General features: G+C 35.6%; 2 protein-coding genes across 3 annotated transcripts; both read left to right on the top strand.

Annotated features, from left to right (window-relative positions):
* The first annotated feature begins 12515 nt into the window (after positions 1–12515).
* LOC146910738 (ubiquinol-cytochrome C reductase UQCRX/QCR9-like family protein) lies at positions 12516–15249 on the top strand. The gene is made up of 3 exons (XM_085726469.1): positions 12516–12718; positions 12801–12848; positions 14945–15249. Exons 1-3 carry the CDS (start codon positions 12599–12601, stop codon positions 14993–14995), a joined length of 219 nt encoding a protein of 72 aa, XP_085582595.1. The 5' UTR covers positions 12516–12598; the 3' UTR covers positions 14996–15249.
* A 3122-nt stretch (positions 15250–18371) lies between these two features.
* On the top strand, positions 18372–24562 carry LOC146910739 (lysophospholipid acyltransferase LPEAT1-like). 2 transcript variants are annotated; one of them, XM_085726462.1, is made up of 9 exons: positions 18372–18895; positions 19549–19665; positions 19779–19816; positions 20108–20172; positions 20455–20523; positions 21262–21395; positions 22578–22718; positions 23910–23973; positions 24332–24562. In XM_085726462.1, exons 1-9 carry the CDS (start codon positions 18389–18391, stop codon positions 24349–24351), a joined length of 1155 nt encoding a protein of 384 aa, XP_085582588.1. In that variant the 5' UTR covers positions 18372–18388; the 3' UTR covers positions 24352–24562. The 2 variants fall into 2 exon arrangements, with proteins under 2 accessions (XP_085582588.1, XP_085582587.1); XM_085726461.1 differs by lacking the exon at positions 24332–24562 and having other exon boundaries at positions 23910–24272.
* Positions 24563–24749: the final 187 nt, after the last annotated feature.

Raw genomic sequence — 24749 nt, forward strand, 5'->3', positions numbered from 1 at the left:
AAAATTAATCAAAGAGAATAAGGATAATGACTTTGTTTGAATTTAATAGGAGGTGACTTTCAAAATTATACTACATAGCCAAAACAAATTCATATGAAAGTTCCTAGATTTCATAACTAAATTTCTAAAAATGAAGAAAGATTGCATGTAGTGTATGAATTTAAAAAGAAGGACAATAATTAATCAACGTTATGAATTTGATTTGAGTTATTAATGGTTAAAACGCGTAATCAAAACTAACTAATTTGGTCGTTGACAATTGGTTAGATGGTAAGGTTCTCTCACTCACGGGATTGTTGACAAAGAGAAAGAAGAATGTTATTAGGGTTCGGAAGGATGTATAGGTTACAAAGAGAGAAAGAAGAAATAATATTGATTTACCAGACTTGTCACGTATATGTGTTGATTCACTAGAAAATCAATTAAACATTGGTTTCTATAATCAACAACTTGTATTTCTTTGATTTATAAATATTTTTATAATTTCTTAATTTGCTCATAAATATTTTAACTATATAATAACAAGTGAATTGTAGTCACTGGATTACTTAATAAAAAAATAACTATCTCATCATTAATAAGACATGTAGTTCATCATTGCTTATGTTCGAAATATGATTAATTTATAAAATATAAAATTGAAGTTGACATTGTTAAGAAATTTAAAAAACGAGACATGAAGTCGTGATTGAATGCATAGAATTTAGCGGATATGTCTAGGCTTATGTCGGTAGAGTTAATTAGAAAGGTTTGCTGTAAAGTTTGTTATAGAGTTAAATTGCCATGTTATGCATCTAACTTACGGTGATTTCTACCCTTTTAATGCTATTTTGGAACATGATATGTCTTTAACTTGTGACTGACTTGTATATACAGTCACACGCACGCACGCACATATATAACACTTGTTTTAACACTCGCGCAACACTCGAAGAAGGATTATAATATAAAGGTTTAAATTGACTTTTGTTATTTTGGAACATGTCTTTAACTTGTGGCTGACTGTTGTATTTTGGTTGCTATCATGGTTTAACATGCCTAAATAATATATACATATATACACACACACATACAAGTAACTTAATTCTTGTCAAAAAAAAAGTAACTTATTTCTTTAAAAAATATATAAATAACTTATTAATTCCTGTCAAAAAAAAGTGAAAAGAAAAAATAGAGTATTTGGTTTTATTCCAATATATATAATTTGTTATTTTAATAGATGGTAATTAATGAATAACATTCAAACCGGAATTAATTAATAAATTGATATAATCGTCATCGAAATGTTAAGTTTTATCGTTTCTTAAAAAAAAATCAGTTTTATCGTAAAAAATTAAAATAGGTTGTTATAGTTTTTTTTTTGGGGGAAATTACACTGACCTCCCTTGAGGTTCTTTTAAATAACACAAACACCCCCTCTAGTTTTATAATAGACAAAAACCTCCCTTGAATTCTCTTAATATAGATAGGAACCTCCCTTTAGGACTTAACACCCACTTAACACCGTTTGCTTTTAATCCAGTGATGGCCTATGTGAATCTCAAACCAACCCCTTTCTTCATTCCCTTTCAATGCCCTTCAGTGTTGTGTCCAGTGACATGAAGAAGATTTAGATAGACACACCTTATGAGATTGGTAGTGGCATGGTTCTCCCTAATGTATTATGAACCTGATGCTTCTGGCAAAAAACAAAAGTGAAAGGGCGTTTACCAATTTGTGCACAGTGTTAATGTTGATGTATACAACCCTATTTATGAGCCTAAAGATTAGAATCTTCAACAAATGGGTTCCGTAAAAAATAAGTGTTGTCACAAAATTTATTGTTTAAAGAAGTAATTCATTGTTTAAGAAATTGGGCTATCAGAAAAAGGGCTGTCAGACTTTAAAAATTCAATGATTGTGGGCAACACCATTTCATTCACGAACGAGGCACAAAGGGAATAGACCAAATTTGGTTGATGAAATCGTTTTGGTGGAAGAAGTGCAGACCGAAGTTTGAGTTTTTCTTTTATTGTTTAACGGCACTTTAACACTGTCATAGTGAAGAGAGGTTAGTGTTATTTGTTAAAATCGAGGGGGTGTAAGTGATATATTAACATACCTCGAGGGAGGTGAGTGTAATTTACCTTTTTTTTTTTTAATAAAAAGGCCATCGAAAAGAAAGTTATCTCACGTGTCCTCTCTACTTGTGTTATTTTAGCCATCTCAAAATTCAAACCATTGATTGTTAAACAACTATCTCAATGGTGAGATTTAATATTTCTCATCATGAGAAATTTAGCCAACCTCCCCACCATAAACATCACCTTGATATATACAATGTTCCTTTATGCAATTTGTGTTAAACACTTATGTAAGATTGTTTTAACTTTTAATTGCATACACAACGACTCAACACAAATTTTTAACAAAACAAAAATATTTTAACTACCGGTTTCAAAAACGAGAATTAAATGTATCAAAATTAGCATTTTATTTAAATTATTTTCTGAAACAAGGCTTGTATGTAGCAAAGCAAACATGCACGTTTTTAAAATATCAGCAACATAACATTTAATATTTCTAAACCAAAAAAGTATCAAACCTCGTTCAATTTGACACAATTGCTTTTCCTCATTTCTTCATTGTACCAAAAGCATTAACATCTTTCAGAAAATGTTGTTGAATTTGAACGAAATCATTCTTGCCTTATTCTTTCTCAATCACGGCATGTGATGCCCAAGTCTCGAAATTTCCAAACTATATGTTATGAATGACTTTAACCAACGTCGTTGGATGTTTTACATTGTTGAAAGGAACGAATCCAAAGACATAACTTTGATGATTTAATTTATTTACAATTGACACATCCTCCATTGTCATTACCTTGAGCAGAAACCTGAGACACCTTCGTCTTGCAGACATGATATTATGATATCAGCGATTCGAAGTGTAACGCCCGTCTTAACTATTTAATTAATTCAATGAAGTTTAGAATATATTTATAAATATATGCTTATATGATTTATAATTTGTGTAATTTATGTGATTTATGATTTGAGTAAGTTATATGATTTATGAATGAATTATGTGGAGTATTTGATGTTGTGAAGTTGTTATGTTGGTGTGACTTATTTTATTATTAAATAAAATAAGATATTAGAAATAAAATAAAAATATTAGAAGTTGGGCTGTGAGGTGGAAAGAGTAAGTTTATAGGTGAGATGAGTAATAAGAGTAAATAAATAATACAGACATAAGTGGGAAACGTTTTTACGTGAAACGCTTTTGGAGAAAAGAGAGAAAGAGTCAGAAGAGGAGAACCAGAGGGAGAGGCTATCGATTCTGCAATTACAAGGTAAGGGTGAGACTAATTCTCAATATTATTAAGAGTATGATTCTATAGGATAAATTTAGCATGATTAGATTAAGTTTTGGTGAGAATTGAGAATTAGGTTTAAGACCGAATTTGATGATTGATTCATGAAAAGATGTTAGGTTGATGTTCAATTAGTGTACAGAACTTAGATACACCATAAGATGATAATTAGATGTTGAATTGAGGATAAAATTAGGAGATTAAGTGAAAAGTTGGAATTTTTAGGTTTCTGGCCGTACTGACATTCATCGCTCGCACCTGCGAGCAAGAACACTCGCATCTGCGAGCTAGAACCCAGAACTCGCAACTGCGAGCAACACAACTCGCAACTGCGAGTGACCTGTGAGCTCGCAACTGCGAGCAGAATAGCTCGCCACTGCGAGTAAATACGTAGGAACCCAGAATGCACACTTTGCTCGCCATTGCGAGTGAAGTTACTCGCCACTGCGAGTTAGGCTGTTAGTTGCCCAAAATTGTCCCGATGCGATCCTTTCGCACGTGTAGTCTTGAGATGACTTTAGAAGTAAGTTAGAGAGCTGTTTAGGATGCTTTCATAAGCTCCAGAAGTCTGTTATGGTGACTGAAATTAGAAGTGTTACTACATGAATGCTATAATGATGTTTTGTGCTATTTATATAGATGTAATTAATTCTTTATGTGAATGTTAACACATTCCAGTGTTGTTAATTGTTGTATGTTGCTGCTGTTTTCTGTTGTCGACTGTAGTGTCTTGAGGTTGCATGAGTCGGTCTATGTTGTTGGAATTTAAGAAGTTGTCCATGATTATGAGTCGTATGAGTTGTACACGTCGTTGTCTAAGTTGTTGGAAGTCGAGTTCATTGCATACTCATTAAAGTTGGGGGCTTTAGGCCCGGCAGCCTTTGTGCTCATTAAAGTTGGGGGCTTTAGGCCCGGCAGCCTTTGTGCTCATTAAAGTTGGGGGCTTTAGGCCCGGCAGCCTTTGTGCTCACACGTTGAAGAGCCTATTATGCTCATTTTGTTGCTGATTGGTACCACATGCATTTGCATATCAAGAAGTTCATGATGTTTAAGTTGTCAGGTTGTTGTCGAGTTGATAGAGTTGCATGGTCAAAGATGAGTCGTGTTGTTAAGTTGTTGTTGAGTTGATAGAGTTGCATGGTCAAGGATGATTTGTGATGAAAATTAGTAATGGTATTTGATGATTGTATTTGTTATGTAATGAAAAATGTGCTAATTGTTAATTGTTGATATGTTATTAATGTTTAAGTTGTTAAATGCATTTTATTGGATTATATGCTTAATGTATTGATTATGAAATCTCACCCCTTCTGCGTACATGTTGCCTCGACCGTGGGTAATGTGCAGGTAATAAAGATTAGAGGCGTTCATGAGTGGACTCTTTGTTGGCGTCTAGGTGCTCTGATACGTAACGGGATGAGGGCTTGCTTTTACTTCTATTCCTTACGTGTCTCTTTTATGAACTAATTTATGAGATTTTCCAATAAGGCCTGCGTGCCAAGACTTTTAGATGTTGAACTATTTTCCGCTGCAACAATTTTAAGATTTTCATGATGTTGAATTTGAAGGATAATTATTATTATCCGTTTTATGATTTAAATGAAGTATGTGACATTCCGTTGTGATCAAAATACTCTGATTTTAAATGAAATTTTTATGTTGGGAAAACGGGGTGTTACAATTGGTGTCAGAGCAGGTCGGTCCGTCCGGCCAAGTAGTGAGTCGAGTTGTGTCCTTAGCAGTTGGAATACCACTATTATGATATTCTAAACGTTGTGTGTTGTGCAGAGAAGAGACCTGGAGGCTGCGAATCTTATTTGCTATAAGAGGACTAGAATGGCTGGAAGAAATGATGCTGCGATTGCTGCTGCTTTGGAAGCTGTAGCCCAAGCTGTGGGACAACATCCAAATGCTGGTGCTGGTGCGAATGCTGATGTGAGAATGTTGGAGACCTTTCTGAGAAATCATCCTCCTACCTTCAAAGGAAGGTACGACCCTGATGGAGCACAGACGTGGCTCAAGGAGGTTGAGAGAATTTTCAGAGTTATGCAATGTACTGATGATCAGAAGGTGCGTTTTGGAACGCATATGCTGGCTGAGGAAGCTGATGACTGGTGGGTGAGCCTCCAACCTACCCTAGAGCAGGATGATGCAGTTATTACTTGGGTTGTGTTCAAGAGAGAATTCCTAAACAGATATTTTCCTGAGGATGTTCGCGGGAGAAAAGAGATCGAGTTCCTTGAGCTAAAGCAAGGAAACACGTCGGTGACAGAGTATGCAGCAAAGTTTGTGGAGCTGGCTCAGTTCTATCCACACTACACGGGGGACAATGCTGAGTTCTCCAAGTGTATCAAGTTTGAGAATGGTTTGCGTGCTGATATTAAGCGAGCCATTGGTTACCAACAGATCCGTGACTTTTCTGCTTTGGTGAGCAGATGCAGAATCTATGAAGATGATAGCAAAGCTCATTATAAGATTATGAGTGAGAAGAGGGGTAAGGGCCAACAAAGTCGCCCAAAGCCTTACAGTGCTCCTGCTGACAAAGGAAAAGGAAGAGCTAATGATGAGAGGAGGTCTAATAAGAAGGATGCTGGTGCTGAGGTTGTTTGTTACACTTGTGGCGAGAAAGGCCATAAGAGTACTGCTTGTACTAAGGATATTAAACGGTGCTTTCGTTGTGGCAGTAAAGGACATACACTTGCAGAGTGTAAGCATGCGGACATTGTGTGTTTTAACTGCAAAGAAGAGGGTCATATTGGGTCTCAGTGTACGAATCCGAAGAAGACTCAGACTAGAGGGAAAGTGTTTGCTTTGACTGGTACTCAGACTGAAAATGAGGATCGTTTGATCAGAGGTACTTGTTATATTAACAATACTCCTTTAGTTGCTATTATTGATACTGGTGCTACACATTGTTTTGTTGCTTTTGATTGTGCTTCTAAGTTGGGTCTTGCTGTGTCTGATATGAGTGGAGAAATGGTCGTCGAAACTCCAGCTAAGGGTTCGGTGACTACTTCTCTTGTTTGCTTACGATGTCCTTTGTCTATGTTTGATCGTGATTTTGAGATTGATTTAGTTTGTCTGCCTCTGAGTGGAATGGATGTAATTCTTGGTATGAACTGGTTAGAGTACAACCATGTTCTCATTAACTGTTTTAGTAAAACGGTGCGTTTCTCTTCTGCCGAAGAGGAAAGTGGAGCAGAATTTTTGTCTACTAAGCAGCTGAAGCAATTAGAACGTGATGGGATCTTGATGTTTTCCTTGATGGCATCCTTATCATTGGAGAATCAAGCAGTGATTGATAAGTTGCAAGTGGTGTGTGATTTTCCTGAAGTTTTCCCTGATGAAATCCCTGATGTACCACCGGAAAGAGAAGTTGAATTTTCTATTGACCTTGTTCCGGGGAACGAAGCCTGTGTCTATGACACCTTACCGTATGTCAGCTTCTGAGTTGGCTGAGTTGAAGAAACAGTTGGAGGATTTGCTAGATAAGAAGTTCATTAGACCGAGTGTTTCACCTTGGGGAGCGCCGGTATTGTTGGTTAAGAAGAAAGATGGAAGTATGAGGTTGTGCATTGATTATCGACAACTGAATAAAGTAACTATAAAGAATAGATATCCACTTCCTAGAATTGATGATTTGATGGACCAGCTGGTGGGTGCACGTGTGTTCAGCAAGATTGATTTAAGGTCGGGTTATCATCAGATTAAAGTAAAAGATGAAGATATGCAGAAGACGGCCTTTAGGACGCTATATGGTCATTATGAATATAAGGTGATGCCTTTTGGTGTGAGTAATGCGCCTGGCGTGTTTATGGAGTATATGAATCGCATTTTCCATGCATTTTTGGATCGCTTTGTGGTTGTGTTCATCGATGATATTTTGATTTACTCTAAGACAGAAGAAGAACATGCAGAACATTTGAAAATCGTTCTGCAAGTGCTGAAGGAGAAAAAGTTGTATGCTAAATTGTTTACGTGTGAATTCTGGTTGAACGAGGTAAGTTTTCTGGGCCATGTTATTTCTAGTAGTGGTATTGCGGTTGATCCATCTAAAGTTGAAGCAGTATCACAATGGGAGACTCCTAGGTCAGTTACAGAGATTAGAAGCTTTTTGGGTTTGGCAGGATACTATCGGAGATTTATAGAAGGATTTTCTAAGTTGGCACTTCCGTTAACACAGTTGACGTGTAAAGGTAAAGCCTTTGTGTGGGATGTTCATTGTGAGAACAGTTTTAATGAATTGAAGAAGCGTTTGACGACGGCTCCAGTTTTGATTTTGCCAAAACCTGATGAACCTTTTGCAGTGTATTGTGATGCGTCCAAATTGGGCTTAGGCGGTGTACTTATGCAAGATGGTAAAGTTGTTGCTTATGCATCAAGACAGTTGAGAACTCATGAACGAAACTATCCTACTCATGACCTTGAGTTAGCTGCAGTCGTATTTGTCCTTAAGATTTGAAGACATTACTTGTATGGTTCGAGATTTGAGGTGTTTAGTGATCACAAGAGCTTGAAGTATTTGTTTGATCAGAAAGAATTGAATATGCGACAGCGGCGGTGGATCGAATTGTTGAAAGATTATGACTTTAGCTTGAATTACCATCCGGGTAAAGCTAACGTTGTTGCGGATGCCTTAAGTAGGAAGAGTTTACATATGTCTGCTATGATGGTGAAGGAATTTGAATTACTTGAACAATTTAGAGATATGAGCTTAGTTTGTGAAATGTCGTCTCGGAGCGTTAAGTTAGGAATGCTGAAAATTGATAACGATTTCTTAAAAAGTATTAGAGATGCACAGAAGGTTGATGTTAAGTTTGTGGACTTGTTGGTTGCTAGTAATCAAACTGAAGATGGTGACTTTAAAGTCGATGATCAAGGTGTGTTGAGGTTCCGAGGTAGGATTTGTATTCCAGACAATGATGAGATAAAAAGGATGATTCTGGAAGAGAGTCATAGGAGTAGCTTGAGCATTCATCCGGGAGCTACAAAGATGTATCATGATTTAAAGAAGCTGTTTTGGTGGTCAGGATTGAAACGTGATGTGGCACAATTTGTGTACTCTTGTTTGATTTGTCAGAAGTCGAAGGTAGAGCATCAGAAACCTGCTGGGTTGATGACACCGTTAGATGTACCAGAATGGAAATGGGATAGTATATCCATGGATTTTGTGACAAGTTTGCCGAATACTCCTAAGGGAAATGACGCTATTTGGGTGATTGTTGACAGATTGACGAAGTCGGCACATTTCCTTCCGATTAATATTAGTTTTCCTGTGGCTCAGTTGGCAGAGATTTATATTCGAGACATAGTGAAATTGCATGGTGTTCCTTCAAGCATCGTGTCAGATAGAGATCCACGATTTACTTCTAGATTTTGGAAGAGTTTGCAAGAGGCTTTAGGTTCTAAGTTGAGATTGAGTTCGGCTTATCATCCTCAGACAGATGGTCAGTCGGAAAGAACGATTCAGTCACTTGAGGATTTGTTGAGAGTATGTGTGCTTGAGCAAGGTGGAACTTGGGATAGTCATCTTCCGTTGATAGAGTTCACTTATAACAATAGCTATCATTCCAGTATTGGGATGGCACCTTTCGAGGCTTTGTATGGTCGGAGGTGTAGGACTCCGTTGTGTTGGTTTGAGACAGGTGAAAGTGTGGTTCTAGGACCAGAAATTGTTCAACAGACTACCGAGAAGGTGAAAATGATTCAAGAGAAGATGAAAGCGTCGCAGAGTCGACAGAAGAGTTACCATGATAAGCGTAAGAAAGACCTTGAGTTTCAAGAGGGAGACCATGTGTTCTTGAGGGTTACTCCAACGACCGGGGTTGGCCGTGCATTGAAGTCAAAGAAGTTGACTCCAAAGTTTATTGGTCCTTATCAGATATCAGAGAGAATTGGCACGGTGGCTTACAGAGTTGGCTTACCACCGCATTTATCAAATTTGCATGATGTATTCCATGTGTCGCAATTGAGGAAGTATGTTCCAGACCCGTCCCATGTGATTCAGAGTGATGATGTGCAAGTTAGAGACAACCTTACGGTAGAGACCTTACCCTTGAGGATTGATGATCGCAAGATGAAGACGTTGAGAGGCAAGGAGATTCCTCTAGTGAGAGTTGTTTGGAGTGGAACGACTGGTGAAAGCCTGACATGGGAGCTAGAGAGTAAGATGATGGAGTCTTATCCAGAGTTGTTTTCTTGAGGTAAATTTTCGAGGACGAAAATTCTATAAGTTGGGGAGAGTTGTAACGCCCGTCTTAACTATTAAATTAATTCAATGAAGTTTAGAATATATTTATAAATATATGCTTATATGATTTATAATTTGTGTAATTTATGTGATTTATGATTTGAGTAAGTTATATGATTTATGAATGAATTATGTGGAGTATTTGATGTTGTGAAGTTGTTATGTTGGTGTGACTTATTTTATTATTAAATAAAATAAGATATTAGAAATAAAATAAAAATATTAGAAGTTGGGCTGTGAGGTGGAAAGAGTAAGTTTATAGGTGAGATGAGTAATAAGAGTAAATAAATAATACAGACATAAGTGGGAAACGTTTTTACGTGAAACGCTTTTGGAGAAAAGAGAGAAAGAGTCAGAAGAGGAGAACCAGAGGGAGAGGCTATCGATTCTGCAATTACAAGGTAAGGGTGAGACTAATTCTCAATATTATTAAGAGTATGATTCTATAGGATAAATTTAGCATGATTAGATTAAGTTTTGGTGAGAATTGAGAATTAGGTTTAAGACCGAATTTGATGATTGATTCATGAAAAGATGTTAGGTTGATGTTCAATTAGTGTACAGAACTTAGATACACCATAAGATGATAATTAGATGTTGAATTGAGGATAAAATTAGGAGATTAAGTGAAAAGTTGGAATTTTTAGGTTTCTGGCCGTACTGACATTCATCGCTCGCACCTGCGAGCAAGAACACTCGCATCTGCGAGCTAGAACCCAGAACTCGCAACTGCGAGCAACACAACTCGCAACTGCGAGTGACCTGTGAGCTCGCAACTGCGAGCAGAATAGCTCGCCACTGCGAGTAAATACGTAGGAACCCAGAATGCACACTTTGCTCGCCATTGCGAGTGAAGTTACTCGCCACTGCGAGTTAGGCTGTTAGTTGCCCAAAATTGTCCCGATGCGATCCTTTCGCACGTGTAGTCTTGAGATGACTTTAGAAGTAAGTTAGAGAGCTGTTTAGGATGCTTTCATAAGCTCCAGAAGTCTGTTATGGTGACTGAAATTAGAAGTGTTACTACATGAATGCTATAATGATGTTTTGTGCTATTTATATAGATGTAATTAATTCTTTATGTGAATGTTAACACATTCCAGTGTTGTTAATTGTTGTATGTTGCTGCTGTTTTCTGTTGTCGACTGTAGTGTCTTGAGGTTGCATGAGTCGGTCTATGTTGTTGGAATTTAAGAAGTTGTCCATGATTATGAGTCGTATGAGTTGTACACGTCGTTGTCTAAGTTGTTGGAAGTCGAGTTCATTGCATACTCCTTAAAGTTGGGGGCTTTAGGCCCGGCAGCCTTTGTGCTCATTAAAGTTGGGGGCTTTAGGCCCGGCAGCCTTTGTGCTCATTAAAGTTGGGGGCTTTAGGCCCGGCAGCCTTTGTGCTCACACGTTGAAGAGCCTATTATGCTCATTTTGTTGCTGATTGGTACCACATGCATTTGCATATCAAGAAGTTCATGATGTTTAAGTTGTCAGGTTGTTGTCGAGTTGATAGAGTTGCATGGTCAAAGATGAGTCGTGTTGTTAAGTTGTTGTTGAGTTGATAGAGTTGCATGGTCAAGGATGATTTGTGATGAAAATTAGTAATGGTATTTGATGATTGTATTTGTTATGTAATGAAAAATGTGCTAATTGTTAATTGTTGATATGTTATTAATGTTTAAGTTGTTAAATGCATTTTATTGGATTATATGCTTAATGTATTGATTATGAAATCTCACCCCTTCTGCGTATATGTTGCCTCGACCGTGGGTAATGTGCAGGTAATAAAGATTAGAGGCGTTCATGAGTGGACTCTTTGTTGGCGTCTAGGTGCTCTGATACGTAACGGGATGGGGGCTTGCTTTTACTTCTATTCCTTACGTGTCTCTTTTATGAACTAATTTATGAGATTTTCCAATAAGGCCTGCGTGCCAAGACTTTTAGATGTTGAACTATTTTCCGCTGCAACAATTTTAAGATTTTCATGATGTTGAATTTGAAGGATAATTATTATTATCCGTTTTATGATTTAAATGAAGTATGTGACATTCCGTTGTGATCAAAATACTCTGATTTTAAATGAAATTTTTATGTTGGGAAAACGGGGTGTTACACGAAGCACCACGAACGTAGCCTCGATACACTTTCAATTTTGTAGACCCAACATAACGGTTATCCCAATGCATAAAACTGTTAGTGTAACCTTGCATAATCTGAACATAACCCTTCCTTGTATGTGCAAACCCCTGCCTTGCCTGATTGAATCCTTGTCTCGCAACTATTTTCCGAAGCCTAATCCATTCCAAACCCTAATCCATTGATCATATTTTAACCTTTGCCAAACCAGTACACTTACTTTCCCTTTCTTATACCTCATTCAAGTCAAGTGGTCTCCCATCCTTCTAATCACTCTCAACCCTCACTGTGGCATAACAAACCACACTAACATGAAGCCCCCGTTTGCTCACTCATTATCTATCTCTCTTGAAACCATAACAGACCGGGTGTATTAAAACCACAACTTATCATTTTTTTGAAAAATTGAATTAAACTATTACTTTTTTGAGAAAGATTATTAAACTATTACTATTGAGTTAGTTTCTTAAAAAAAATGGAGTTAAACACATAATCTTGATTATGTTGTTGCCGTTAGTCTTTCCACAAGTAGATAATAAAGAAATCAAGAAGATAAAAAAAAAAAAAAGAAGAAAATCAGAAAGGGTCAGGGGCGAGTACGAGAGAAAAACAAGGTGCAGAAAGTAATATATTTCGATATAATTTATTTCCCCACCACTAGAAATTTAAACGAACGGTCCAGCCCATCAATAGCGAATGCGGAAACAGGCAGTGTCCGGTCGGATCGAGCCGGTACGGTTCGTTTGAAACGGTCAAAGAATTCTCAATCCTTTGTTTACATTTGAGAACGGTGAAAAGGGATAGAGAGAAACAAGAGAGCGTGTTAACAAACAAACAAACCCTAGAACTCAAATCAGATCGGAACCATGGAATCCGCTGCTAAAAGAAGAGGAGGAGGCGTTTTGGAAGGCCTTTACAAGGTTCTTATGCGCCGCAACTCTGTCTATGTTACCTTCGTCATCGCCGGTGCTTTTCTCGGTGAACGGGTTAGCTAATTTTCCCCTTTTAATTTTACTCTTAATCGTCTATTCTTATTTGCTTATCGAAGATCGCTGAATTTCGTTGCAGGCTGTGGATTACGGTGTTCACAAGCTCTGGGAAATAAATAATGTTGGGGTACTGAATCTATTCCACTTTATGCTTAATCTATCGAATTTTAAAATTACGCTTCTTATATAACTGCGATTTAATTCTGATCTTCGTGTCGTTTCGCTAGTTTTAAGATCTGGTTACTATTATATAACTTTGAAAGGGATTAGGCTTATGAAATTTGTATTTTTGGTTGATGTGATATTTTTATCGTGTTGAAATGTTTTTTCCTTGGGTTTTTATAGAATAATCTCTTAGGATAAATGATTTTCTAATTTTACGAGTGTGTGATTGTTGCTTCATTTTGGCATGATACCGTGGCTGTCAACTGCGGCCACCATAAAACACGAAATCAGAATCTCTTCATAGCCTGTAACTGTGATTGTTGTTTCATATGAGATGTTGAATTAAGTTATGTCGTGTGTTATTGGATTTTTCTTGTTATCTCTTTGAAGAATATGGTTAAATATTAGAAGCTTTAGAGAATATAACAGACAACTGTGTAAGGAAATGGAAAAGTCTTCACGTTTCTATTCCTATTATTCATTGTGGCTGCATTAGGCTTATTCGTTGCCATCTGATTTTCTCTTAGGCTTTGTTTGGGAGTTTGGAGGGGAGGGGAGGGGAGAGTTTTGGAAAAAAGGAAGGAGCAAGTGGAAGAAATAGAAGACATTGGGAGGAGAGGGCTTTGGAGGTTAATTTTTTACTCATAATAAAAAATCCCCCTCATTTGGGGGAACTCAAAAATTGTATTGGGGGAGGGTTTTGGGGGGTTATGGAGGGTTTATATGAATTTTTCAAATCCAATCTATGTTGTTATTATATTCTTAAAATTAAAAGTATATTAATCATAAGTATTAGTTTATCATTCTCTAAAAAACTGTTATTTCAAAAAATGTGAATTTTTTGTCCATTTTTCTATATATTTCCAACCCCCCAAATCCCTCCCCTCCCTTCCCCTTCAAACTCCCAAACAAAGCCTTAGGTTCTATTTGCAAGTTTGGAGGGGGAGGGAGGCGAGGGTTTGGGGGTGGATTGTAGAGGTAGAAATAGAGAAATCTTCCATCTTTTTTGAAATAGTGATGTTGTAGGGATTGATAAATTGCTGTTTATAATCAACATATATATTTTATTTTGAGAGTATTATAACAACATAGATTGAGTTTGAAGTAATTATCTCAACCTTCCAAAATCCCACAATACAATTTTTGTGTTCCCCCAGTTGAGGGTATTTTGTTTTATGGCGAAAAATACGCCCCTCAAAGCCATCCCCTCCAAAAGTCCTTCATTCCTTTCACCTAAAGCCCTCTCTTCCCCTCCAAACTCGCAAACAGAGCCTTAGGTGTTTGCAGCTTATATTATCTGTGCTTAGTTCTAGTTTAACATTTCCAAATTATATACCTGCTCTGCTGAATTTTGTGAGCTGCTGATCTTGGTCATTAATCTCTACTTTGTTTTGGTTGTTTCTTTTGGTTTTTTTCACTAATCGGTAACCGGTTTATGGTTCTCTACTGCCGACTTTCACTCATTGTTTCCTACACTGATCCTACTTGATCATGTTAACATATTGCATTTCATCCAAAGCCTGTTGAAACAATTTTACTGGAAATCGCCTAGCGTCACTTTTGCATTCAAGTCACCTGTTGTTTTTACGAAGTAATTCTGGTACACTGTTATGTGTGCGCTGATCTGTAGTTTTATTCAAGTTTTGTAGATAAACTTGTAAATTTTCATTGTTTACGATGCTTTGGTAGCTCCCTTCTTCAAAAGAAGAGTCATAAAAGAAAATTTATTTATTTTCTCTAATATGTGCTAACTGCTAAAGCACCCCAATTGCTTAGTGTCACTTTTGCATTCAAGTCACCTGTTGTTTATATGAAGTAATTCTGGCACACTGTTATGCGTGCGCTGATCTGTGTCGATAGTTTTATTCAAGTTTTGTAGATAAACTCGTAAATTTTCATTGTTTACGATGCTTTGGTAACTTGAAAAAAAAGAAGATAAAGGACTGAAATGTTATCTGAAATTAAGTTAAAGGACTTTTTCGTTTGTTTTTGACTCATGATTTGATCCATTTGTGATTCATATTTTTACTTGTGTTATAATTACATTTTCTTCTGCAGAAACGATATGAAGACATTTCTGTGCTGGGGCAAAGGCCGGTAGACGAGTGAACTGTCTGATCATATTTTTAGCCATTTTGAAGTTTTATTATATTCATGGAAAATTGAAGTGAACTTACGAGCTGGAAACACTTTCCATTTTGCAATAAGTGAATATGTTTGTCTCTGTTGACCTTAAGTCATGTATGGTTTCATTTGCTGGCTGTTGGAAGTATAAAAATATTGAACTGCTGCAACTTTCTTTTTCTTTTTCTATATGATTTATCCCAAATACTGGATTAAGAAAATCACTTGCTTTTGTGACAGTTTACATGTGCAAAATCATTACTTCCCACCGATTTAATTTAATTTAATTAACTTCACTAATGAGTGAAACTACATTACAATTTACAAGTCTGCAACCCCTGCTGAAATTCAAAGCAGCTGTGCAGAAAGTGTTTAGCAATTATCAATATCTTTTGTTTATGATAGATAGGATAGAGTAATTTTTAATTTGGTGCAATTTTATTATAAATTTATGCCAACCTATTGTCACTTGAGCTTTGGACAACTTAACTTGTGCTTGGTCGCGAAACGGCTAGTGTTTCAGTGTACCTATTGTCACTTGGGCTTTGGACAACTTGTGCTTGGTCGTGAAACGGCTAGTATTTCAGTGTACTCCTTTTTTGATCTAATAATTACTAGTTGAGCGACAATTGTTATACACAATTTCTTTATCGGTATAAAATTGGTTGGAAACCAAATCTAAGTTGGAGGAAAGCATGCTCAATTCATTCTAGGTAGTCGGTTTTAAGTTGGAGCATTTGGGTTTAGTTAGATGATTGTTCAATAGGCATTTTAAAATTGTCCACCTTGTTGAAAAAAGTCAACTGGGAGTAACAATGTAATCCGATATCACACAAAAATACTTCGATTAAGAGTGAAATTGAGGTTTTTATTGAACAATCATATTATTTGTCATAGCTGACGGGTATTAGAACGCTTTGTTGTGGTGGCATTAACATAGAGAATGTTACATGACATTTATGCAAATACTCTATCTTTTACTTATGTACCTTGAACATTTATACACCAAAATTATAGTAATAAATATTGCCATTTATTATAGGAAATGAAGAAGATGTCAACTCACCTTAGTTATACCCAGTTATGCCTCAAGAAATTAGAAAATTGCTTTTTTGACAATGAATACTTCCTATTGACACAAGTGAATGACGTTTTTACCCCAGCGGTAGTTAACTACCGCTGGATTGCTGTACACCAACACAGCTTAAAAAAAAAACTCCAACGGTAGTTAACTACCGTGGAGCATATGAAACTGTGGAGCATATGAAACTGCAGCTTCCATCTTCTTTGAGATTCATCGTTTCCAATTGATTCAACCCTTCTTTACAAAAAAAAAAACTCCAACACAGATTCTACCTTGTCAAACCAATTGATTCAACCCTTCTTGAGATTGATGCACCACTCAGATTCTACCTTGTTATTCACCTCACTATCCAACACTAGCATAGTTCTTAATCCATTAGAAGCAATTTTTCATTGACCCCATTTATTTCATCTCATTTCAACTCATTGAAGGTAATTAGATCATTTTTTAGTGTTTTTCTACATACCCTTTTGAACAATCTTGATCCATGTAATTGTTCATGATTCAAAAATTAGTTTTTTGATTGAAAAATTGTGACTTTAGTATTTGGTTCTTTGTTTTTGCTTAAAGGGTTGTTCAAAATGTTGATTTTTATTTGTTTTGTTGATCATGGAAGGTGTTGGAGAGCAAGAAGGTGATGGTGATGAAGGAAAGAGACGAAGAGGATGAGAGAGAAAGAGAATGAAAAGATGATTTTTTTTTTTGAAGTAAAGAATGAAAAGATGATGATGGTGGCAAAAAACAATTAAAAAATGGAAGTGGGTGGCAGAACAAGTGGGCATCTGCACAAAAGCAATTTTCAGCGGTAGTTAACTACCACTGAGTCCAGCGGCAGTTAACTACCGACGCTTTAATCAACGGTATTCTATGTCAGAAAAGCAATTTTCAAGAAATTATGGGTATGTTTGTGGACTACCAAAGAAATTATGGGGTATGTTTTAGGACTACAATTGACTTATAAGCTGTATAGTGGGACTTCACTCTTCTCTTCTACCATTAAAGCGGGAATCTCATATGGCATTGACTGATTAAATATTGACATATAAGTCAATTAAACTATTTTTCCTCTCTCTTTCACATACTTTTATGTTTAAAAAAATGCATCGTTGTGTCACACTTAACTTGTTCAATGTCACATGAAATTATGTCACAAAAGTGCAGTTTTTCATCATAGAATAAATTGCATGGTTAAATACATTTTCGTCCCACTAATTTATTTTTTTTTAAGTTTTCACACCCCTATATTTAAAAATCCGTTTTTGAGTTTCTTATTTGACCTTTTTTCTTTCTAAATTTTGGTTTTTCATTTTATTTTTCAATCAGTTTTGATGATGTGACCTATTCATTTATGACGTGACAATGCTTATTATTATTTTTTTTTGGTACAAGAGAGGGCAAAGCCCAAAAAAACAAAAAAAAAAAAAACAAAACTAAGAAGCTAATCGAACATTCCTAGGCATGCAAGCCCCGGATAAATCATCAAAAAGGATTCTTTTGACCTCACAAGGAGGAGACTCCAACACTAGAAAATTAAAGTGATCTGTAGAAATGCTTAAATTAGCGAGCCAATCAGCACTCCTATTTCCTTCACGCCAAGTATGGTTGAGTTGAACATTCCAACTCATCTTCAGCAGCTTCCGGATCCGGTGAACTAAAACAGGAATATTTCCATTGAACTTGAAATTATCAGAGTTGATATCTATTTCAAAAAAAAAAATGTATAATAATCATTGTTGCGTCATAAATAAATATATCATATCATAAACAAATGACCTAAAAATGCGATAAATAACCAAAATTTCGAAAAAGTTAAATGAAGGAATGTAACACCCCGATTTTTTACTTTTATTTACTTGACAAAAAAATCCCTTTTTTTTATAGTTTTATTTATTTTCTTAGGGATAAACTTGATTTTTTTTTTTTGAAAGATTTCTTTATTATTATTTGACTAATTTTTTTACTAGGTGTTAAGGATTTAATGAAATTTTGTGATCTGGATTATTGAAGTGAAGTCAATAGTTTTTCCAAATATTTTCTTTAATTAAGAGAATAAAAAGAGAATATTATACATAAAAGTTATTGATAAAAATATTCGTAAAAAATGCGTGCAGAGCTTTTGGATGATGCCGTGAATCTAAGATAATCTCAGTTATTTCTCTCTGATGTGACCAAAAACCCTAATTAATCATTAATTATTGCCCAATTAACTAGTATTATCCATCTCCTACTATACGATAGCATATGAATATAAATTCAAAGAATAAGCAACGAATAATCATAATCTATGAACAACAATGATGAAGGGGTTGGAGTCAGAACTCAAAGACCTAAATTCAAAACCACCCAAACCAAACGGAACCACCACCACCGCCACCGCTCGTGACGATCGTCCTCTTCTCAAATCCGATTCACTCTCTTCCACCACCACAACCATCACCACCGCGGCGGAGCTACAAGACCTAGAGAAGAAATTCGCCGCATATGTTCGCAACGATGTATACGGGACGATGGGAAGAGGAGAGTTAGGAGCTAAGGAGAAGCTTTTTCTTGGTTTCGCGCTTGTGACTCTTCTTCCGATTAGAGTGATTCTTGCTGTAACGGTTTTGGTGGTTTATTATGTGGTTTGTAGGGTTTGTACACTGTTTAAAATCCCTAATCGTGAAGATGAACAAGAGGATTATGCTCATTTGGGTGGGTGGAGGAGAAGTGTTATTGTTAAGTGTGGGAAAGCTCTTTCTAGAGCTATGCTTTTCATTTTTGGATTTTATTGGATTCATGTTTCTTCTAACTCTTTCAATCAGGTTTCAATTCTACTTTCGCTTTTTTGTTAATTGTTCAATTTCAATTCATTAGGATTAGCTTAGTTAAGTTAAGTTTATCATATTCGATTTGTGGTAAGGTTTTTATTAGCATCTTTAATTGGGATAAGTGTGGGAGATTTTACTTGGGAAAAGCTCTTTATAAGTTTATGATAGATGTTTATTATTATGAAGAAGTAAAGTTGGATAGCAAAAATGAGAGGTGGAATAGTTGGAAATTGCGTTTGTTGACGCAGTCGCGGTTATACTGGGAACCTTGAATATTGTGGCGAAATTAGGGCCAATATGGCTGTGATGCTGTTGTGGAGACCCTTAAAGCCTTTATATTGCTGCCACAAATTGCAGTTGTGATACTTTTACGGAGACCTCTAAAGTTTTTATATTGTGGCTGCAATTGGGGCTTGGAACCGTAGTTTAGAGTTATGCGCAAAAGTTAATTTTGTTAATATTTAACGTTTTGTTAATAAATGTTTCTAGTTAAGTTTATCGAAACTGGCTTGTACTCAAAAGACTATTGGATGTATCTTAGTTGGTTATTGGTTATTGCCGGCCAGCTTGTTTCATTATATTTTGCAGTCAAAATGTTCTCTCTTGTCATATTTTTAATTTGTTTTCTCTGCTTCATGTTTAACTAGGAAAACAAACCTCAGCCCGAAGAGACGGGAAGACCTGGTGTAATAATATCTAATCACGTGTCATACTTGGATATTTTGTATCACATGTCTTCCTCGTTCCCAAGCTTTGTTGCTAAGGTTTGTCACGTGACATTCTTTTTCCATAATGAACATATATATCTGTACATATGTATGATGCTGACTGTTTTGTCCTGAATGTCCTGTTAAAATCTTGGATTCCATCTATGAAGAGATCAGTGGCTAAGCTTCCTCTTGTTGGTCTCATCAGGTGTGTTGTCTTTTTTTATTAGTTCCTCCTGGTTTAGTTTTATGGATTTTGTGGTTCATTGTAAATTAAATTTTATTTCTTCATTTGAGTTCTGTAGTTCTCGAGGCATTTTGCTCTTTATTTCTTTCTCAAATCTCATTTCAAAAGTAAACTTCATATGAGTAGTGCTTCACGTATTGTCCGTGAAATGAGAATGCTGCATTTCAAATGATTCAATGTGCATTATTTTTTCATTGCAAGGTATTTTTCAGAACTTGGTGCTTATATATTATGACACATGTTTTGTAACAGCAAGTGCCTTGGTTGCATCTATGTTCAGCGGGAATCTAAGGCATCGGATTTCAAGGGTGTTTCAGGTGCGTAGATAGCTTAGTATGCGCACTCTGTAACAATCATGGAAAAGTACACAATTTAAATTAAATGAAGTAAAAAAAGTAAAATCCCTTGTTTCCATCATTTCCTCTGCCCTATGTTGGTCTTTTCATATTTTTAGCTGTATACTAATGTGCTCTAGTGGTTTTCCTTTTAGTTATATTCATGTGTTCCATTAAGTCAAACTAGGGTCTTAATACCCTGTAGACTATACGTTATTTGTTTAGTTGCAACTGGTGCCTAACCCGTGAACTTTCTTCCTGCAGCTGTTGTCACTGAAAGAATTCGAGAAGCACACCAGAATGAATCTGCTCCATTAATGATGCTATTTCCAGGTTATCTTCCTTCCTTTTTTGGGGGGTGGGTGTGGGGTGGAGTGGAGGGGTGTGGATCAAATTTTTTCGTGTAGTTTAACTAAGTTGGGCTCGAGTTCTCAAATTGGAGTAGATTATCTTAGACTCTAATTACGCCAGTTAGATTATATATGGGTTTGGTACCTTTATCTCTCCAATATACAAACTTTAGCTTACATAAAGAAGAGCAAGATATAGCTCGTTTGTACTTGATAGGTATGGGGGTCTCTTACCTGTATAAGGACGCTAGCATATAAAATGAGTGATGCACATTTATATTTGCAATTTCTTGTATTTTTTCAAAATAATTTGACGATTAAAGTTGCTGCATTTCATTACCTATTTTATCTTATTTATTAAATGAATACTGTATCCTTGTGTTCATCTGCTTGCCAAAATTTATGTTTTTGACCCAATGTCTGTTGTTTTTAAAATCTTATTTCAAACATGAAGATTCATTTCCTATGTCCATTTCCCATGTCCATTTCCTTGTAACTTCATAATCTTACAAATATAACTATATGCCTTAAGGTTCTTCACATTTAGTTACTTATTCTTTTGTTAGCATGTGAGTTATTCTTTGTCACATATGGTAACACTAGCATTGGTCATACTATAAAATTAGTCGATATTTGTCTAATTGCTCATTGCATCTGTCTGTAAATCATCAGAAGTGACCTGTATTATCCAAATTATTCATGTTTCTCAAATATTTTGCAGAAGGTACAACCACAAATGGAGATTTCCTCCTTCCATTCAAGACTGGTGGTTTTTTGGCAAAGGCACCAGTACTTCCTGTAATTTTAAAATACCCTTACCAGAGATTTAGCCCCGCTTGGGATTCCATATCTGGGGTAAGTACTTATATTGTAATAAAGCTTCATATTTTTCAATTACTTTTGATTATAAAACCTAATCCTTCTGTACTCAACTTCTAAGTTGCTTTGTACCGGTAAATATGTTATATTTTGGTCATATGTGTTGAACATATTTTTGGTAAATATGTAAACATCCTGTTATTTTATCGGTGTGTTTATATGGTTTGTGCGACAAATTCATAATTTTGGTCTTACATGTTGACAATATTCTACTTGCTGCAATAATGATGTTTTGTTGCTTATGTAAAGAAAATTTTCTCTAGTTTACTTTGAAATATAAGATATGGGTGAGGCGTGTGATAGAAATAGAAAATTCTCTCTAGTTTCCTAGGGTTCTTAGGTACTTACAAGGCACCAAAATTTACATTCTCACGCATAGAAGATCATATCATCTTGAAGTGGTGCGCTACTTTCATTGATATGCAGACAAAATAAATAGTTCCACATTTGGTATATGTTTCTTCTGGTGGAGGATCAATGTCATGGATGAGTTTGAGACAATCTGCGATTGCTACTTTCTCGGAGGAAAAATTTGTGGGGTGCTTTGAGGCCACATATTCATGCACTGTGGTTGCAGAAATTTACCTTAAAATTGGGTGTTGTCAACATAATTTACCTTGAAATTTATCTTAAAATTATTGTGATAATTCTGCAACTGTCTTCTCTAAGAATGACGATTACTGAAAGTGTGCAAAAACATTGATTTGAAGTACTTGTCAGTTAAAGAAGTGCATAAACAAAAAGTGTCAATTGAGTATATTGATACAAATTTAATGATAGTGGATCCAATCCTGCAACCAAAGCGTTGCCACCCAAAAAGTTTATTGGCTATGTTGAAAGGATGAATGTTACATATAAGTCCCCGTTAACATTACAAAGTGATATATAAGATTGCAAAGCTCGTGTATGATACTTATGAGTTCAATTAAATTTGTGTTATTTTTTGTTACCCGCATTATATGGAATACCTATGGACATGGTATTCCTTATTGTTTTGATGTGACGGCATGACGTGTCTTTGATAAATTGATGAACCCTAGGAAACTATGACTTATGGTTTTATGCTTACATTTTTATGCTAATTTAATTGGAGAAATTGCCGTCTTATGTAATAAACACAATGCTTATTTTATTCTAAGTTGATCTTAATGTTGGCAGGTGCGCCATGTGATATTTCTCCTGTGTCAGTTTGTAAATTATATAGAAGTGATACAATTACCTATATACTATCCCTCACAGCAGGAAATGGATGATCCCAAATTGTATGCCGATAATGTTAGACGGTTGATGGCTACTGAGGTATTTATTTTGGTTATAGATTCAATATTTCTTTCTTGAAAAGGTAGTTAAATAGTTGGAAGGATATGCCTATTTTATTGCTGAAGTTGATCGTTACACACGTGCATGAATTGACACTCTATAAGACATCATCCAGATACACCACTCAATAGCTCTTCATAGAGAATTGTTTTGATCAATCTGGCAAGTAAAATATTTTGCTGAATCTTTTTGCATTCAAAAGTTTGAGGAAAAAAGCTCTTCATAGAGAATTGTTTTGATCAATCTGGCAAGTAAAATATTTTGCTGAATCTTTTTGCATTCAAAAGTTTGAGGAAAAAAGCAAGTATATAATTATATGTTCAACCATGGTATAAACATAATGTAAATTAATTTTGTGACGCTTGTTGGAGTAGACAATATATGCATATCATAAATTATATATTCAAACATGGTTTTTGTTTGAATTTTTCAAAAAAGTGTTTGAATATTAGGACTCTGTAATTTAGCCTTGCTTCTGCGTGGGGCTTGTACCAGTTATACCACACTAGTACTAGACTTTGATTGCCAGAATAGGTATTTACGGTTTATACCTAATGCACAAGTTTCTCGAATATTGTTTCAGTGGAAATTGACTGCTGTGAATCAAAATCACTCTGATACCACTGGAAAGTCTGTGGATGACTTTCTCATAAAAACTGTTATTAGATTGAAAGTTCTTATCATGTTGTATGAAATTCATATTCGTTTGGAACTGTTCTTTTGCGGGCATTTACCAAGAAGTCTTGCACTATTTTTCTAATGTCGAAAAATGTTATTTTTGTGCACACACATTACTGTTTTGGTGAAACAAATATTAAACATCCTGAATGGTACAACAACAACAACCAAGCCTTATCCCACTAAGTGGGATCGGCAAACATCCTGAATGGTGATAAAGAATAATAATTATTTTATTCCTTTTATTTTTATCTCATTACTGTCTGGCAAATTTCAAAATCTTCATTCTTTTCGTAGCACTCTTTAGTGTCATACCTGTATTTATAGCCTAAAGGTAGTATCCTCCATGTTATGTATTGACTATTTTGTTTAGGCAGGGTTCCTTGTAGCAAAGCGATGTAACATTTATCTTATTGGTTGAAAGTTATACTGTTATAGTGTGACCGCTGGTGATACCTTTTTGATTATTTCTAATGTATGTTTTGCTTGCAGGGTAATTTGATACTTTCTGATATCGGGCTAGCTGAAAAACGAATCTACCATGCTGCTCTCAATGGTAATAATAGCCTGCCTAGTGTTTTGCGTCCGAAAGACGATTGATAATTTCATGATCCCGGAGTCAATTGATATGTAGTTACACACGAGTTTTGGTTTCAAACTTAGAATTTTCTTTATTCTTTAAATATATGAATGGACAGCTCACGTGAGGGGTGTTATAGCTAATACATTCTCCTCAAATTCAGAATGTTGTATAATTTCCATGTAAATAATGTACCCAATAATGTGTTTTAATTGCTGGTGAATGAGATACACAATTCAAGAGTCAAGTTTTATTCACGTTTTGATTGTGATAAATGACCTTGCTCATTTTAGAAAAGCCATGTATCTGAATCTTCTGTTTCATGTCCCTGCAGGTTTGTTTTCCCAATGCTAGTTCTTCGGATACGTGGCTTGTATATTTATTGTATGGCTCTATTATTTATCAGGAAACGAAAAAAGAAATTAATTAGAAAATTGTGTGTAGAGCAAGTATGTATCCAATAACTGCCTCTGGAGTATGATTGGGATTTAACAGTGCCTGATGTATCTATAGTTATAGGATTCTCTCCAAAATATTAACATAGGTGTTCTAACTTCTAAAATAACTTGCCGTTTCTTGCTATTTAATATTTTAATGTTTTGCATTAAAATATACAAGCTTATGGCTGCATTTATCTTTCTGGTGCTGAGGTTCCCTGTCCCGAAGCCCCTGACGAAGAACAACACTGAATAAATATGAATCTTCAATTTAGCCTGAAGTAAAATTCCTTTTTAATCAGCCTTTAAAATCTA

This window comes from Medicago sativa, chromosome 7 (genome assembly GCF_051527215.1).
Source record: "Medicago sativa cultivar Bolivia chromosome 7, Bolivia_mono, whole genome shotgun sequence".
NCBI lineage: Eukaryota > Viridiplantae > Streptophyta > Magnoliopsida > Fabales > Fabaceae > Medicago > Medicago sativa.

What these genes read in the sequence shown, in the direction of transcription:
- LOC146910738 (XM_085726469.1), top strand. Translation starts at nt 12,599, where the DNA reads ATGGAATCCGCTGCTAAAAGAAGAGGAGGAGGCGTTTTGGAAGGCCTT. An exon ending in GTGCTTTTCTCGGTGAACGG is followed by an intron (nt 12,719 to 12,800) that starts GTTAGCTAATTT and finishes ATTTCGTTGCAG; the next exon opens with GCTGTGGATTACGGTGTTCA. An exon ending in GGGAAATAAATAATGTTGGG is followed by an intron (nt 12,849 to 14,944) that starts GTACTGAATCTA and finishes TTTCTTCTGCAG; the next exon opens with AAACGATATGAAGACATTTC.
- LOC146910739 (XM_085726461.1), top strand. Translation starts at nt 18,389, where the DNA reads ATGATGAAGGGGTTGGAGTCAGAACTCAAAGACCTAAATTCAAAACCA. An exon ending in CTTCTAACTCTTTCAATCAG is followed by an intron (nt 18,896 to 19,548) that starts GTTTCAATTCTA and finishes ATGTTTAACTAG; the next exon opens with GAAAACAAACCTCAGCCCGA. An exon ending in TCCCAAGCTTTGTTGCTAAG is followed by an intron (nt 19,666 to 19,778) that starts GTTTGTCACGTG and finishes CCATCTATGAAG; the next exon opens with AGATCAGTGGCTAAGCTTCC.